Raw genomic sequence first — 18682 nt, 5'->3', positions numbered from 1 at the left:
CCTGACAGTGATCTATCCAGCACATCTGACAAACAGAAGCCTAGCAGCAGCAGCCACCTCGGAGGCACACTGGCCTTACTGCTTGCACTTGGCGAGTTACAGTTACAGAGTCTGGGAAAGGCAGAAGGGCAGGCAGCTCTGAACTGCGCTCAAACACCAGGATGAGAAAGAAAGAGTGCAGAGCCTGGCGGGAGCACTGTTTCTAAAATCCCTTCTAATGCCTATTTTTCCATGCATTCCATGTTTTATCTCATCACCAGGCCAAAAGTGGTCAACCGCTTAGTTACTGGTGGCTAGGAGGTGTTTCCTGGTTCTTGTAGCTGAACAGAAGGTCTCATACTGCCTAGGCTGGCCTTGAACTTGCTATGTAACCCTGGGCCTCCAGTGTCTCTACCCACAGTGGGATAACAGGCATGTGTCAATCAACATGCCTGGCTCTGACTGAATAATTTATAAAAAGCCCCCACAGTGCTAGTCTGAGCACCAGCACTGCGCCGCACTGACTGTGGCAGTGGGTAGCATGGCCTAGTGGTGATACTCCGCCTTTCTGCCCTCTGTGATCACTGCTCATCTCCCTGCCCAAAGTTATAGTAGCCTCCAAGGGGAGAAGATGAATGCAGTTCCCTCTGGTTCTAAAGCCCTCGCATATGGTTTTATAGCACAGCCTAGAGAGGCTGCATTTTCTTCTTTCACGTTCATCCCGCATGATGCTGGGGAATCGTCCCTCAGACAAGCCCTTCCTTCCTTTTCACACTGCAGACTCTAACTCTTCCCATAAATGGTGGAAATTTACACATCTGCTCTATCTGCAGGTAGCTGTAGAGTGACCTGAGACTCTAGATTCTCAAGCCTTTAACACTTGCCGCTGCTGTTAACACCCTTAACGACCAATGGAACATTAGAACAGGCACAGGAACACTCCCTGTGTGAACCGTGTGGGTTACATGTGTGTTATAGGCACAGCAGTCACCTTGCCACAGGTTAGATGTGTGTCACAAAAGCACAGCATGCAATTGCGCTGTCATCGTGAAGTAGCCAAGGAGGCAGTCACTCCCATAATGCATTCATCAATAACAACACCGAACACAAGACCTCAGGAACAGACCAATCCCAAAAATCTCAGCAACACCAGCACGGGGCTTTTGTACCTCCTTCCACAATTACAGTACTGGGTTTTATTTTCCTGTTAGATTTTAGATTTTCCTCTTCCCATAATTACTGATAGGAAAATAAAATATATCCTGTATATTTGTTCGTTTCACCACAAAACTTGAAAGCTACTGAAACACCTTCTAATTGGGTCAGATGCGTTTGTTCTAGAACTTGCCTGACCGCATGCCCACCGCCCTGTGCCTGCAGGATCCGAGGACAGAGCTCATCTTTGCAGAGATCTACACAATTCTTTGTCAAAGAGCTAACATCTAATTTTAGCAACAAAAAGTCAACCAGAGACGTGGACCGGGCTGTAGTCGATGCAGCCGGTCAAATAGCTGTACTTATTGAAAATGACAATTAACTGTGGTCGGGTTGGCCAAGAGCTCAGAGGCCTCTCATGTGTACTCTTCTAGTCTGGGTGGGAGCCTGTGAGACCTGCAGGCGGCCGGTGCAGAGAGGACTGATGTCACCTGGGACCTGCTGGCCTGTTTGCTGGTTAAGTTATTACATTTTATTCTTGCACATGAAGCTACAGATGAGTGGTGCTCTGGGTGCTGAAGCAAATGAAAAGGAAGCGAGACATCTGGACTCTGCCTGGTCTACACAGACTCTGTATCAAAAAAAATAATAATAATAAAATTAAAAATCCACATCTAGAGATACAGCTCAGTAGTAGAGGAGTGAATGCCTAGGTTCCATTCCTAGGACTGTGAGAGCAGATGACATAAGAGCTCCAGACAGGAAAGTAACAAGTGTTGCTGAGGAAAGGAGGAAGCCCATGCTTGCTCGCTGTCCAAGGGAAGTGGAAGCGCAGAACGGCCAGTCCTCAAAAACATTAAGTAGAATAACTAAGTGGCTTGGCAGCTCCAACTTTGGGGATGCTCCCAAAATAACTGAAAGCAGGGCATCAAGACATGTCTGCACTGCATGTCCACAGCGGGCACGGTGGGCGCTGCTGCCCAGGGGCAGTAACAGATGACCTCATACACATGATGGGGAACCACTCAGTCTCCAACAGTAAGAACATTTGCTGGGTACGTGTGAAGGAGCCTGGAACCCCAGCACTAAGAAGGAAATGGGGAGGCAGCCTGAACTACATAGTAAGATCACACACACAGAGGGGAGGGGAGAGGGGAAAAGGAGAGAGGAGAGGGGGTAGAGAGAGACAGAGAGACAGAGAGGTTGATTCATTAATTCTCTCTCTCTCTCTCTCTCTCTCACACACACACACACACACACACACACACACACACACACACGCACAGAGGGGAGAGGGAGAGAGGAGGAGAGAGGAGGGAAGGGGAGAGAGACAGACAGAGAGACAGAGAGAGAGAGTCATTAATTCTCACACACAACTGCAGTGCTGATGAAGCGTAAGGATCTTATGCCATCCATGGACAAGGGCTACATGAGAGCACCTTGATGAGGAGCCTGAGTAGTTAACTTGGAGACATGGTGGAGCGGTGGTGGCAGGAGTGAGGCAGTGGCATGGCTAATGGGAACAGGCCGTAAGCTGAGAAGAGGGACCAGTGTGCACCAACATGTCCCATGGTCACTGTTTGTGATTGGCACAATGTAAAGAAAAGCCAAGGGAGGATAACTACTGGTACAACTGGATAAACTTCAAGTTATGCTGAATGGGGAAAAAGCCTATGTCCAAAAATGTTACACACCATATGTTTCTATTTCTACAGCGTTCTGAAAATGGCAAATTACACAGTGGCTCTCAGGACTGGCAGGCAGTGGTAAAGGGGTATCTATAAAAAGGACAAATGGAAGTGGCTCCATCTTCACTGTACCAGACATGTCCTGGCTGTGAAACTGTACTACAGCTCTGCACGATGTGGCACTTGTGAGCAAAGGGTACACAGGGATATCTTGGTATCATTTCTTACACTTGAACATGAATCTTAATTTTCCTCAATATAAAAACATTTACTTTTTCAAAAAAGCATTTATTACTGTGTGTATTCTGTGTGAGCTGACACACACACCAGAGGTCAGAGGAGCACTTTGGAATCTTCCTTCCTCCCACCTTCTGGTAGGTTCTGCAGACCAGCGCCAAGGCATCGCACTTGTCAGACAGCACTTTAACCCCTGAGCTATCTCAGCAGCCTGTCAAGGTTTACTCTTTAAAACTTCATTATATCTTATAGAAAGTTTCAATAAAGCCTCAGACAATTAAGAGCAACGTGATGTCTACCTTAACACCAGCGTGTACGTTTCTTTCTTTTCTCCTACTTTTCTTTTTGAGACAGGTCATGCTATGTAGCTCTTGCTATATAGACCAGGCTAGCCTTGAGTTCATGAGATCCTGCCTGCCTCTTCTTCCAAGGGCTAGGACCGAAGGTGTGCGCCACTACAGCAGCATTGGCATGTCTTTTTAGTCAGAAAACAAGGACTGTTTTAGTGAGCGCTTTTATGGGTGTGTAGTTTTGCTCTAACTAGTCAGCTTCTGTTCCAAGGCAATCAGGTTAAAACACTAAGAAAATCCTCTGAATGAGAAGCCCTGGGCCTCCTGACCCGTGAGATGGCCATCCCGGACACTGTGTGCATTTGAAACTTTTTCTCTACAAACCGCATGCTGTGCACCCACCCCACACATCACTTCACTCTCTCTACTCTGTGCACCAACCCCACATATCACTTCACTTTCCCAAGGAAAAGCATTTATAAATAAAGTAATTCACAATTGCAATGTCCCTTGGGAAGATTTTCTAGGTTTTGATGGAATTTTGGACACTTGCTAACTTAAGCTTCAAAAAATTATATAAAAGTATCTTATGTTCTTTAAGTTTCTAGCCTATGGAGCTAGGTATGTTACTAATTCTGCCATCCTGCAGCGTGCTGGGCTTGTACCCGCAGCACCACACAAACAGCAGTGAGGAGGTTTTCCTCCCCGGCCCCACTGGGCGTGCAGGGCTATAATTAGACTGGTGTCACAGTTTGGCAGCCCTATGATCCCACATTCCTATCCATTTCCATAATTAAAACTGATTTGTAATCCCTTCCTATTTTATTCACCAACAATTTATAAGCTAACATCTCCCCTCCACCCCCCCATCTTCTTTTTCAATCCCTATTTTATAATGTAAGCAGATCTAACTGCCCACGGAATGTGAATTAGATGCCTGTGGTTGCTGTGGGCTAAGGGTCCTTATTCTATGGGGAAGGAAGAGCACTTCTTCTAAAGGTTTCTATTTGTAGGCTTCACAAGCATGGAGTCTGGAAAGCGGAGTCCTCTCTAGGCACGCTACCAGGGATCCCTGGGGAGGCTATTCTCTGTCCTCTGTCTATCCATACTGTGTAGGCATGTGACAATAGAAGGATGGCTTTTTGGCAAGCTCTGAGCTAAATTCTCTTGGTCTGTCCCTCAGGAATGAGCTCCTCCTAAGCCCCGCCTCCTCTCATACCCCAATTGTTTTATCTTTCCAGAGCAGGGTCTCCTGAAGGTCAAACACCTCTTTTGTCATGGTGTCTACTTTCTGCTGGAGGCGCTGATTCTCCTGAAGAAGAGGGGAAGAAAATAATAAAAGCAGAAAGAAAAAAAAGCAAGGGAGTTAGAAGGAGGAAAACAGAAGAAGGCAGGAGGATTCTAACAGAAGCGGGGAAGTCTATGATCCACAGAGAAGGGAACGGGGACATCCACTGTCTCCTGGCTGACCCTCAACAGTCAGCGAGGGAGGACAGCAGGCTGCAGCCAAGCATGTGCTGTGTGTGCACAGGCTCTGGGTCTGATCCCAAGCACCCCAAGAAAAGAGTGCAGGGCAAATGTCAAAAGAGTATCAGAACAACTGTTCCAACCACGGAGCTGTGGCAGCCATCCAGCCAGTCTTCATTCCTATGCGCACTCCTGCACTCATCCTGTGATAACTGCCCTTCTACCCAAACGGAGCCACTTACATTTGCAGAAGGAAACTTGTGTTTGCTTAGGAACAAATAATCCTTTACCAGAAAGGAAACTGTAGCTTTTGGAAAAAAAAAAAAAAAAAGGGACAGACATAACAGCCTGATCATTTTGACTTCTTTTGGCAAAAACTGAAATATCAAGAATATCATAAAGTATAAAAGAAACATTAGTTTTTATAAAGTTGGTATTTTAACACTTCGCCATTCTCAAACAAGTCTTCTGGTGAGTAATGATGTCCTAGTTAGCACTAACATGGTCCAGAATCCCCCGGGGCAAAGTCTCAGGTGAGTAGAATCATCTTTATAGTCTGTAGGCATATCTGTGAGAGACTGTCTTGGCTGCTAACTGATGTGAAGGGGCCCAGTCTACTGGCGGGCAGGCAGTCCGGGCTCTATAAGGACACTGTAATGAGGAGTCAGCTTCGGCCAGTGAGCTGGCCAGCTAGCACACCGCATGCATGCCCCATGCTTCACGGCGCACTTCCTGGGTTGTGAGTGAGTTCCCTGGTTGGAGATGATGCTGTGTGGAACAGCAAACAGTCCTGCCGTCAGGTTCCTGCCTTGCATTCCTGCCCTGACTTCCCTCAGTGATGGACTGTGTCTGAAAACGCACAATGAATAAACCCTCTCTTCCTCCCCTAAGTTGCGTTTAGCCATCACTGCAACAAAAAGGCAACCATTGCAATTGCTTATCCCAGACCTCTTCCCATGTCTCCCTCTGTGCTGCCCATCAGTGAACAGCGATATCGCCCCTACTCACACGCTCTCCACTTGACTATGCAGATCGTAATTCTCGAGACCTAGAGGCATTACATGTGATACTCGGGTTCAGTTGTTCATGATCAACAGATCAAAAGATGGGAACTGAGAACACAAAAAGACTAAGGCATCCAAAATCTGTATCTAGCACCCTGGGCTTGTTTGCCAAGGAATTCGTGACAAATGTCAAAAATCGAAACTTACTATCTCTCACACGAATTCTTAACAAAAACCAAATCACGTAAGCACAGGGGGAGGGCGGTGGATGAATGCCTTGAACACGTGCTGTGTCCTGCCCTCCTTTCACAGGGACGCTGAAGTGCTGTGGCCCAGCGGTCCTCCACTGCGGGAGCCTGAGTCCCGGTAGTGTAAGTTAAAGATCTTGACAACTCCCTCCTTTTCTTCAGCCACCTCAAGTGTACCAGCCTGAGTGAAGGTTAAAATTCTCACTCAAGAATCATGTCCTATAGCATGGTACACACTAGGATCCACAGAATATGTGACTCCATCCATAATGCTTCCCTTTCCAACTTCCTATGATAACCTTCAGGAAAAAGTGCTTACAAATAAGGAGATTGGCCAAAGCTCCGACCTTTGAAGGGAGGATTTTATAGAGCTGGTAAGCATTCACTTCCTATGCTTGCCTTTATATTTCACTTTCAAAAAAATTTGAGAAAGCCAATGTTAACACAAGTAAACTTTATAGCAGCAGTTCTCAAAGTGTATGTCATAACCCCTTTAGGAGACAAACAACCTGTTCACAGGTCACCTAAGACAATCCAAAAACACAGATAATTACATTGCTATTCAACAGTAGCAAAATTATAGTCCTGAAGTAGCATCAGAAATAATGTCATGGTTGGAGGTCATCATGCCCCAACATTAGGAAAGCTGCGAACACTGCCCTACAGGACTGTAATAGTCTCCCAACAAACACCACCATCTATCCAAGTCATTTTTCAAAGTCGAGCTTTTCCACGGTTGAAGCACGTACCTCGATGAGCTCGTCCCTCTGCCGAAGGCCCTCTTTCAGTTCATCCATCTTATGCTGCAGCACACTGCACATATGTTTCTGCCGTTCCAACTCCTGTCATTAAGAAAACGCTGCTGTTAGAGCCAAGGGACAGACACAAAGCTGAATGTGTGCAATTTAACACAGAGGTCCCTCCCATGTGACTCCCAGAATCATGGCTAGAGAGCTGACTTGCATGAAAACGCTCAAACTCTAAATCTCCATCTTGTATGACGGAGGAAGAAAAGGACCAAAAGGGACAGCAAAAGGAGGGACGTCTTTAAAGTGAGTGACTAGAGGAGGGATTCCAATCTGCACAAACAAGAGAGGGAAGGCGGGGCAAGAGACTCATTGTTAGAAGAGCAGAGGATGCCAGAGTAAAGATGACAAGGACGAGCTGCCCAGGAATCGTCCTTTCTGTTCAGAGACACGTACTTACTGCCCTTTCCATCTGAGGAAGTCCTAAAATAAGAGAATGACAACGACACACTGACAACAGGAAAGCCCAGCAAACAAGAAGGGAGCAGTTCCGACATGACACATGCTCACGGGAAGAGAAACACAGTAGCTCTGTGTCATCACGCATGGCTTTGCAGGGTGACTTCTGGGCAGCAAACACTGCAAACACCATGGATGGGCACAACGGGGTAACTGCAGCAGGAAAATCAGCGAAGATTTGTGAGCTACAAGCAGGGCAGCAGTTACTGTGCTGCTCTTCTCTGAGGGAGGAGCACAGACGGATGTGTCTCCATCTCTCTCGAATGCTGTGTCTCCATCTCTCTCGAATGCTGTGTCTCTCTTTTTAATCAAGATTGGCTGACATATCTTCTTGACTTATGAAAGGAAAGACGGATCACTAAATGTCAGAAGAATTCTCCAGGGCTGGAGAGATGGCTCAGCAGGTAAGAGCACTTGTTGCCCTTGCGGAAGGCCTGCGTTTGATTCCCAGCACCCATGTGGTGGCCCACAGTCGTCTCTAAGTGTAGTTCCAGAAGATCTCAATCCTTCTGACCTATACAAGCACCAGGCATACACATGGTGCACACATAGACAAAACAAAATGAATAAACTTTTTAAAAAAATAGAAATAAAATAAAAAGAATTTCCCCTAATAAAGAGAAAAATGAGGATGAAAGACATAAAATTTAAATTCATGTCCTTTGACTTCAGATCGACCTATCTTTACACAGGTCAGAGTTCAATTTAAAGTGTAGCTCCAGGTAGAAGAACAATCCGTGACCTGGCAAGTGAAGACTAGTGGGGTGAAATGTGGCGGGGGACAGTGTCCAGCCTTGTGAAAGAAGGAATCTTACGCTGAGTGCTGTAAGCCAGAATTTGACTGATGAAGGCAGGATGGTAACTGCCACCCTTGAAAATGACTAAAATGGTAACTTTATTGTGGTACGTCTTTACCATAAAAGTTTTTAAAAACTTCTATTTCAAGTAACTTTTTAAAAACAGTATTTTGGTCATGCATAGCCTACTGTCCCAAAGTAAAGGCCAAGTCAAGCACTGTGACTGCTTCCTACACTGCACCAGTGTTACCGTGGTCCTGCTTTTCTGAGTGACATGGAATAAAGCAGTAAGAATTAGGGCAAAGAGGATGGGGTACAGCAGAGACCGATACCATCCCTACAGTCATGCAGATAAACTTGAGCCATCACAGCACAGCGTATCTTTTCATACAAACAAACAAGAGCCCACATACATATTTTGACTGAAGGGCAATGAAGTGATTAACTGATATAGTCCTGCAAAAGTAATAAAGACTGAAAGATAAGCAATTTCAAAAGAAACACCAAAGCCCATGAAAAGATACTTAAACCCAGTAGCTTTCTCAGAGAAATGCAAATCAGAGTTACATCCACTAGCTGGCCAGACAGAAGGCTAAACACTAGCAAACAGGGGAGAGAATATTGGTGGAAAACACTGCCAGCAACGCTGGCTGAAATGCTGACACTGTTCTGGAAACTGCCAAATGACTCAGCACCCACTCCTAAGTCATCAGACAAGGGAAAGCAATGTCCACACCAACGCCACAGAGATGCTCACGCCAGCATTTCTCACCAAAGGCCAAAGGGAAAAACAGCCCAAATATCAATGTTGCTGGATCTCCCACTACAAGTAGCTACCCTAAAGACGGAACATTAACGTGTCACAAAGAAATGAAGCAGTTATATGCATGCCCCAACATGGCTGACTGAGGGCTGCTACAGTAAGTGGAAGATGACAGTCGTGAGATAGTTCTTTCAGGACTCAGATATCACAGTCTACAACGAGGAAATCTACACACACAGAAGCTCAGTAGTGACTGGGGCTGGGGGTCAGGCACAGGAAGCTGGTGGGTAAAGAACAGTCAGCTTCTCCTGGAGAGAGCGTCGGTATCTGCTGGGTGTGACAGACGCACCTTACGTGAATATGCTAAGCTCCACTGAGTCAGACTTTACACGGGACGTCTACAGGACTTGAATCATGTTTGAGTTTTTATGTGTATAGGTGTTTTGCCTGCATGTACGACTGTGCGTCGCTTGCTTGCCTAGTAACTGTGAAAGCCAGAAAAGGTTTCAGATTCCCTGGAGCCAGATCTAAGCTCTAAACATCCAGCTACAGCACAAAAAGACAGCCAGCAACCTGGGCTCCGTAGAAAGAAAGGACCATGCCACTTTGAAGCGGGCTTGCAAAAAGGGCTCCAGTTACATTTAGTGACATCTCTAAACCTGACAGCCTCTTCACAGGAACTAAAGAGGACAGGGAGGTGCCCCCCCCCCAAAAAAGACACTGTGGGCATGAGGGGAAAAAAAGGTTTTAATAGTAGCAAGCTCTTAGGACACAATCAAATTTCCTCAAATCTGAACTGTACCGGGGAGAGGTGGAAAGGAAAGCATTAGCTAAGAGGCTCAATACAGCAACCAATTTCAAGGTGTGGGGCTCCCCTGGATCCTGGGAGGCTACAGCTGGGAGAGGGCTGACTGGGGCAGGGTAGGGACAATACAAGGTCTCAGGGTCTCACAGGACAGTCCCAGCTGGCCCAGAATGTACTACTAGACTAGGCTGGTCTCAGACCCCAGAGTATCCTCTTGACTGACTCCTCCATACTGGGACCAAAGATGTGTGCCACCACAGCCGCCTCTGCTTCTGCTTTGTTTTGAGAAAGGGTCTCAGCGTAATCCTGGAGGCTATAAATCCATTATCCTCCTGCCTCAGCTTCTCAGATGCTAGGATTATGTGCACAATCATGGCTAGCTTCTGATTTCTTTCTAAGCATAAAAAAGGAAAACTGGGTATGGCACTTTGAAACTACTATAATTTTGATATAGAGGAATTGATATTAATCTTTCAAATGTGAACTGGTCTTTTGTATGAGCGTGTGTGTGCATGCATGTGGTGTCAGACATGCAAGGGTGGAGGCTGAGGCGTAAGCCAGGGTTTTATCCTATCACCTTTCTTATTAAGGCAGAGAGTCTCCTGTGGAAGCCAGAGCTCACGGCTTTGCCTCCCTATCCTTCTCCAGGATCCTGACCCTGCCTGTGCCTCCTAGAGTTACAGGTGGGCTGCCATGCCACGATGTTTACGTGGGCACTGAGGATCCAAACTCCTGTCCTTAAGTTTATATGAGGAGTGCGTTATCTGCTCAGCCACCTCCAGCCCTGAAATGTCTTTTAATATACTTCTTAAAGGGAGAACATGCTGTCTGACAAGTTTAATTATTAAAATAGATGCCTAGAATTTGCTTTAAGTACAGAGGGGTTGAGAAGGATGGGGCTGAGCTAACTATGGGTTGATGGCAACAAGAGGAAGCAGATGGACTCATTAGATTCTCAACATTCTTTTTCTGTGCTTAGAATCAATATAAATCATAAAGGCTTGTTTTCATTTTATGTGTCTGCGTGAATATCTACATGCGTGTATATGTACCGTGTGTATGCTGGAACCTGCAGAGGCCAGAGTGTGGGTCAGACCCTGTGGAGCTGGAGTTACAGGCAGTTAAGAGCCACCTGACATGGGCGCTGGCTACTGAACCTGAGGCCCTCGAAGAACATCAAGTGTAGCCCCCGAGCCATCTCTTAATAATGGCCCCTTAATAACATGCTTTCACCTGTCAATAAGCTAGTTCCTTATTAAAGTATTATGACACCATGACCATGGAAGCTCATCAAGTGCTGTATAACCAGTCGCCTGCCTTTGTGATGTACAATTCAGATGGTGTTTCCCACAACTCATCAGCACCAACTCCAACACTGTTTTCTCTTTATTTCTAGATTGGCAATACAGCAGTAACTAATTTCTAACAATAATACCCAGAATAACTTATTCTCTACTAAGAAACCAACTTTAAAATGTCCAGCCCAGTTGTCTATGCTGCAGCCGCCTGAGGGCAGATGTGACACTTTGGCCGGTGGCTTTTATTCTCCAGCTATGTATGACTTCTTAGGACACACCTGACTCACATCTTCACACTGCTGCTAAGTAAGCCTGTCTCACTGAGGGCTTCAAAGTTCTGTCACTCTGTTTTCAATGGAGACAAAGAAGCAACTCAACATCATTTTCACAGTTGAAAGAATATTGGAGTTCCTGATCTAGTTTTTAAAAACCTAAAGAAGTCTAGACGTTTTCCTTCAAAACAGGACACCACCGCCTGATTTCTCAGACCTCTCCATTCTGACTGCAGCTTCCCACCGACCCATCCCCTTTACAGTGGGCTCTGATGTCTGCCCAGAGTGGTGTCGAGGTGAACGGCTACCTTTGATTTCTCTTCGTTTTCTCTATAGAACTCTGCCATCTGCTCCTCCTGCTCCTCGATGACGTCCTTGAGGGTGTCCACCTGGTAGATCAGATTGTTCTTCTCGTTGTCTAGTTGTGCATTGGACACCATGGCTTTCTTGTACTTCTCTTCTACTTCAGACAAAGACTCCTAAATAACAAAATACCATCAGCCTGACATCTACGACACGGTGGCTGCCCATGAGTGACACACAGCAGTGCGGGCTGGCACATACACAGAAGCATTCCACACAACGCAAGCGGGCTGGGCACTCCTAGCTCAGCAGCGTGCACATGTAACAGAGAGAGAAGACACTAATGCCTCTCTGAGAAGTGTTCTCTTTGCATGCCATGAACACAACATCAAGCAACAAAGAAAAGGTGTGCAGAAAACACTTGTTTTTAAGAAACAGAAAATGTAGAACAAATATTTTCAAAAGTTTCTCTTGTAGTTTTTTTTTTGATTTTTTAAATTTACTGGTTATTTATTTACATTTATGGTATAATGTTATCCCCCTTCCCAATTTCCCCTCCACAAACCCCCTATCCCATCCTCCCTCCCCTCTGCTTCTATGGGGGTGCTTCCCCCAACCATCAACCCATCCCGCCTCACTGCCCTAGTATTCCCCTACGCTGGGACATCAAGTCTTCGCAGGACCAAAGGCCCTCCTCCCATTGATGCCAGTCTTTAACAAGCAAACGTCTGGTGATCCAAACACAGCAGTTTGAAAGAACACACCCTCTCTCTGCATAACCACACACATCCCTGAATTTTGCCACTTTTGGGTTTCTGTTATCAGTATTTCCTCAGTGTGCATAACTCTAATGTAAATGGGAATGGACATTTTTCCTAGCAATTATCCATCTTCGAGTCAAGTTAAATAAATTCAAAAATCACTTAAGAGCTATTGCACAGGGTCTGAAATTTTATATAATTCTAAAGCTTTTACCTAAGATATTTGTATACATATTTTAAAACAGTAAGTAATGTGATAACTGCAATTGTACATTGACTTATTAAAAGGTAAAAAGAAGGGGTTGGGGATTTAGCTCAGTGGTAGAGCGCTTGCCTAACAAGCACAAGGCCCTGGGTTTGGTCCCCAGCTCTGAAAAAAAGGAAAAAAAAAAAAGGTAAAAAGAAAAACTAAAAAATTTAGAAAAGCAACTAGTTTTATAGATCTTTTTTGTTTTGTTTTGTTTTGTTTTTAATGATACAATGTTTAACAAACCAAAATCAGTAAAACAGGCTTAGGACACTGTAATGAGAATTCTGGAATTTTGGTTTCTTTTAAAAGCACAGAAATATAAGAATATTTTTTTTAATCCCAGGTATGGGATATGTGACTACTTCAGACTGTCCACAGCAGCTGACTATGATTTGCCCAGTGCTCTAGCATGGGTGTATTTTGCGAGCTGCAGATAGTTTCTGTGATTGTGTGACATTTGGAATTCTGGGGACTTTTCAGAACAAATGCCAGGGCCCTGAAAGGCAGTGTGGGTTGTTGGTTGGTTGGTTGTGTTTGAGGTTTGTTAAAGAATCATGAACGAAAAAGAAACAAGAAGTTAGATATCCTGAGACCTCTAACCAGCAGGAAGTAGTCTAATGATAACAGCTCCCCCTTTCTGACCCTTTCTGACTTTATTCTGGGATCTCTTTTCTTTCCACTCTATCCTTCTCTCTTAGCTAGTGTTAGGAGGTGGAAAGGGTGGAAGAAAGGACAACCCACAAAACAGCCAAAGACAGCTACAGGCCTCCCATTCTGAGCGTTTTGGTTTCCTTAAAAACCCAGTGATGTGACTACGCTTTTGTTTTAATCCCAGCTGTGTGAGATGTGGCGCTGCTCCAGTCAGTCCACAGCAGCTGACGAGGACTGTCTCCTACTCTACGAGGGGCATGGTTTTTGTCAGCAACAGATAGTTTAATTCTGAGGACTCTGGACAAATTCAGAACCCCAGAGGGTCTGTGTGACTGCTGCCACTGTACCCCTGCTGTTGGCTCATCCTGCAGCTATGTTTGCTAATTGCTGGACTCAAGGACTTCAACAATGAAGACTGGACTTGCCCCAGGAACTCAACACCATTAATCAATAGGACGTAGTCTAAAGAGGTCTATGCCCGCCCTGCCCTCCAACCTTTTCCTCTCCTACAAAGTGTTGGGGGGTTGTAAGGGATTGGGGTGGAATAAAAGTTGAAAGAGGAGAAGTATAAGAACCTAATAAAGTAGTAAACAAATTAGCCAGCAAGAACCCTTACATTTATAACCAGTGTTCAACAAAGGTGTCCGCAGAGTCCAAAGGGAAAACAATGGATGGTGCTGGAACAACCGCTGTGTAAAGAGTGAGACAGATGCCCAACACCACTCAAAGGTTAGCTCAGGATAGCCAACCGTCTACACGCAAAGTAAACATGGAAATTCTGGATATACAGAGATAATGCTCAGCAGGACACACCCCACCGCAATCCCTAGCAAGCCCTTTCCTCCTGAAAGGAAGAAGGGTCGGGGAGGGTCTGGTGACACTGGGTCCCTTACACTGCTGACAGAGGGTAAGCGCCTACTCTGGAAACAGTCTGGCAGTTGCTCAGATGCCCAATGCTCTAACCAGCAATTCTATGTTTCACAAATCAGAACTAAATACAGGTATAATTCAAAATAGAATTGAAAACATTTAACTAAAAGCATATTTTATATTTTCAACTATAGGAAGGTCCAAATTTAATGATACCTATTTATATAATGCCAAATTTCATCCAAGAGGCTAAGAGAAAAAACATCCTCGTCATTTTAGGATGACTCCATGTTTAACAGAATCCAAGGGTGCTCATAACTAAAACACATGGACAAAATACATAATGTAACTAGTCCATGTAAATTCTGTGCAGCATGGTTTCCTGTAAAATGCACATAACAGACTTCAGAAATGGGGCTGGAGAGATGGCTCAGTGGTTAAGGATCCAAGTTTGATTTGTGGCGCCCACTACAGACAGCTCACAGCTACCTGTATCTCCAGTTCTAAGAGATCTGATGTCTTCTGAATTCTGGGAAACCACCCATGTATACAAACAAAAACAAAATATATTTCTAAAAAGACTTTTAAAGTGCCAAGGTGGAAAAATATTCTTATCTTACTTGAATAGCAATAGTCATTTTGAGTCAGTTTTATGAAAACACAAATTTTCAACCCTTTCCCAGATCCACTGAATACCAAACCTGGAGGTAGAGATTAGCAATTTACATTTTTAAGTAACTCCAGGGTGATTTTGGTGTACACCCACACTTTGAAGCCATAGTGTAAATGTTTCAAGCTTTGACTATCTATGCCTAGATATTCCTCAAATAAGCATTCATAACCACTGCCAAACCCTCTACTAGTACTTGGATTGGGAAGTATTGAATCCAGTATCTTCATTTTTTTATTGTTAGTTCACAGTATAAAATGGACACTTAATATACTGATTGTTTGTAGCTGATAAGATTCCTTCTCCTACTAGGAGATTAATTTTTTAAACAAAACAAAACCAAAGTTGAGGCACGCACTTATGTCAGACCTTACACGATGACGGACACTTGGTGCTTGTTCTCAGCATCTCCAATCCTACCGAGTTCACACAAACCACTGTGCAGGCTGAGGTGGTGACCGGCGCATGCTAAGGAATCGATTCAGCTAAACTGCTTGCCACCAAAATCTCAAGTCCCCTTAGAGCAATATAAACTTTCAGAGACTGGAAGAATGAGAGCTGCTCAGTTTGGGCTTGGCCCTTGGTGACGTGAAGCCTGAGCTGTCTTCATGTCTCAGAGCTGGGTTTGGTCTAGCTAAATGAAGATTTTGTGGGGCACGCTGGTAGTGGCCTAAGGGAAGTACCCAGCTGGGCCTCTCAGCTTGCACGAGGAATTTCTGAATTATACACTTTTATAAGCGTGTAGTGTTTTTTCTGTCTTGCTTACCCAAAGTTATCTGGGAAAGGCAGGTGCTCTTGCTGTGTTGCTCAGATTGGTCTTGGGCTCCGGTCATCTTCCTGTGTCAGCCTCCCACGTACCTGAGGCTTCCAGTGTGTGCCACAGAACCTGGTCCAAAGGTGGTTTTCTCTCTCCTCTCTCCTTTCTCTCTCCCCACTCCCTTGACCTCAGTTTATTTGTTTCTTTGTATTTAAGACAATGCTGGCTCTAAATTCCTGATCCTCCTGCCTCCACTTCCCAAGTGCTGGGTTTATAAGCATGAGGCATTATATATACTGTTATATATACTATGAGGGCTATTTTTGATAGTCAACTTGACTACATCTGGAATTAACTGAAACCCAAGCAGTTACGCCTGTAAGGGGTTTTTCTTGATTGGATCATTTAAGGTTAAAGACCCATAATAAGTCTGGCCCACACTGCCTAGTGGCAGCCTCTGTAAAGGACACTGAAGTGGGAGCTTTGTTCCTAAGGAGCCTGCTTGCCCTCAGTCTTACTGGGAGGTTCCATCCTTCCCTGCATTGCAGCTGTCTTCTTTGGGGTTCCTGCAAGTCCTGATGGCCAGTTGAGACACGCAGCCTCACAGACCTAACAACCGTTGGATTCCTGGACCCTCCCTAGGAAGACAGCCACTGTTGGGACCACTCATCAGACCACAGTCTGAAAGTCCCCTTAGTAGATCGTGTGTCTGTGTGTGCACCTGTGTGTGTATGTGTGCACCTGTGTGTGTGTGTGTGTACACATACATATGTATGTATGCACACATGTATTCATTCTATCAGTCATGTTTTCAAGAAAATTCCTAATACATATAGCAAGCCCAAAGCCTTTGATGCACAATAACTTATAATTTGTGGAGGAAAAAAATCAAATAATCAGTGATAACAAGGTTAGAGCAGGTCGAACAGTAAAAGCCAAATACAAGGCCCAACCAACTGTGTAAGGAAGCAACACTCTGCAGCTAAATACTCAGATAGGAGTCACCAGGTCAGCTGCAAATGCATTAGGCTTGAGGTTTCTTTACAGATTCAGGTAGGTCCTTGAGTGACGTCACATCTAACGCCTGAGACTACATGGCAGCTACTGAGCATTTTCCTGCTCTTCTCGTTGCTCTCCTGTAGACAATCCTCTGGGTGGGCAACTCCATCAGGGCAGGCACTAGTTACAACCCTCTTCACCTTACAGATGAGACCCACACAGAGACTGAAGGACTCAGGTAGGGCAGACAGTGGCTGTTGGGGAACATTGTCCTCTCAGGAGTTGCCATTAGCATCCTAATCAGAGCGGCCTGTTGGGGCTGCAGAGATGGCTCGGTGACTGAGGGACGACACCGCTCTTGAAATGGACCTGAGTTTAGTTCCTAGCACCCAGGTAAGGCAGCTCACAGTGGCACCTTTGGCCTCCACAGGCACACACACATTTACAGACACAAATACACTTAAAAAAAGGGGGGGGGGGTTGGGGATTTGGCTCAGTGGTAGAGCGCTTGCCTAGGAAGCGCAAGGCCCTGGGTTCGGTCCCCAGCTCTGAAAAAAAGAACCAAAAAAAAAAAAAAAAAAAAAAGGCTGGGCCTGCTGATGTTCTCTCATAAGAAAACATGAAGAAGCTATTAGATTCTCACTTAAAGTGAACTCCCTCCCGTCTGCCGTGTCAGTAGCATGGAGTTCGGTCCAGATGCACAGGCTCTAGGGAAGTGCAGGGGTATTAGGCTGTGGAAGCTGGCCTGGAGGGCATCTGTGCGGGATGGGGAAGCCTAAAGCCTGCTGGGGGTGACTTTTTTGTGATATAACCCTTTGGGGCTCACCCATGTAGCTGCAAGTAAGCCCCAGGAGCTCGCCAGATCACCAAGAGAGGCTTGAGTGAAATCATTACTCTGTTCTATTACGGGTGCCCTTCTGACTTAGTAAATCAAATATACTAAGTGCACCCAGAGACAGTTCATGTACCACTAGATTTTGAGGAAATGTTTAATAATTCTGGATGTTATCAATTAAAAAACTGCTCTTAAAAATACCTAAGCCAAAAACATGGTAAGATGTTATGGGAAGTAAAAATGAAACATTCCTTGCCCACTCTCCCTGCAGAGGCAGCAGTGCCCTGAATCAGGCTGTTTCCTTTCACATGTGTGCACAGGCACCTTCTAGCCTGTTTTACTATTTTTAACACTAACTATATACATGTATTTTGTTCCACGACTTGCTACTTTTTCAATGAAAAAGTTACTTTTCATGACAGGCTTATACTCGCTAGAATAAAATAGGTAAGTTATGTTCACTTATTTATCGCTATAATTCTGTATTAAGATTCAATACGTATGCTTAGTAGTTTTTAAATGGGTTTATTCCTTTACAGAACCATTAAAGATCTTTCACATCACTGATGCGTCTCGAACTCTGTTACTGTATTTTCTGAGCAGTACTACACACTATCAGTACACTCTGTGGCATGGGAGGGCGCTACTCTGCTCCTGATTAAAGGAAAGATGGCAGGGGCTGGGACAAACTCTCCACAAGTACAGAGTCCGCAGAGAACAATGTTCTTGGTAGTGAGGCACACCCTCTCTAATAGGATTCGCCAAAACACAATGGTCAGTCACCAACCAGATGATTTTACTGTTGTAACTTTTCTGCCAAAGAAATGAATCATTTCAAGGATAGCCAGAGCTCTGCGTTCTAGTTCAGTCACACGCTGATGTGGATTAAGAGAATGGGGTCTTACTGTTTAAATTTCAAACCATCAAATCAAATTTGTTGTTTTTTTTTTCTTCAAGGAGTGTAATCACAGACAAAATATAAGTGAGATGTTTTAAATAAATAAACAATAACAAAACCCAGTTTGAAAGTCTGCCTCACTTGACTGCTGTCTGAATGTGCTGTTGTATACGGCATTAGAGAGTATATACCTAGAATACTGAACTTATACCCTAGGGCAAGGTATGAGTTATACCCTAAAGGGAGGACTAAACCCTAAGATTTAGAGCAGTAAAAGAAGTGGCCCATCAACTGCTGAGTTCTCCTGGTGTGGACTCACACCCTCATCTCATGCCCCCAAGAGTACGGATGGACTCTCATCCTTTTGGTCCTATGACTACACTGTGAATTCTGGACCATGCTACCTACATAAAAGGTTTG

General features: G+C 44.9%; 1 protein-coding gene across 51 annotated transcripts in view; it reads right to left on the bottom strand.

The window, feature by feature from the left end:
- The window catches only part of Lrrfip2 (LRR binding FLII interacting protein 2), a 102704-nt gene that overhangs the window by 11261 nt on the left and 72761 nt on the right, over positions 1–18682 (bottom strand). For 31 of the 51 annotated variants that reach the window (XM_087561478.1, XM_087561482.1, XM_087561481.1 and 28 more), the window contains 3 exons: positions 11577–11747; positions 6818–6910; positions 4569–4661 (listed from right to left, as the gene is read on the bottom strand). In XM_087561478.1, the coding sequence (XP_087417604.1) occupies positions 4569–4661; positions 6818–6910; positions 11577–11747 (357 nt within the window). The remainder of the gene's footprint in view (positions 1–4568; positions 4662–6817; positions 6911–11576; positions 11748–18682) is intronic. The other 20 variants (XM_087561486.1, XM_087561488.1, XM_087561499.1 and 17 more) reach the window with 1 other exon arrangement.

This window comes from Rattus norvegicus, chromosome 8 (genome assembly GCF_021556685.1).
Source record: "Rattus norvegicus strain SHRSP/BbbUtx chromosome 8, alternate assembly SHRSP_T2T, whole genome shotgun sequence".
Classification (NCBI taxonomy): Eukaryota; Metazoa; Chordata; class Mammalia; order Rodentia; family Muridae; genus Rattus; species Rattus norvegicus.
Note: the sequence above shows the minus strand (reverse complement) of the source record. Positions and strands in the feature narration are given on the sequence as shown.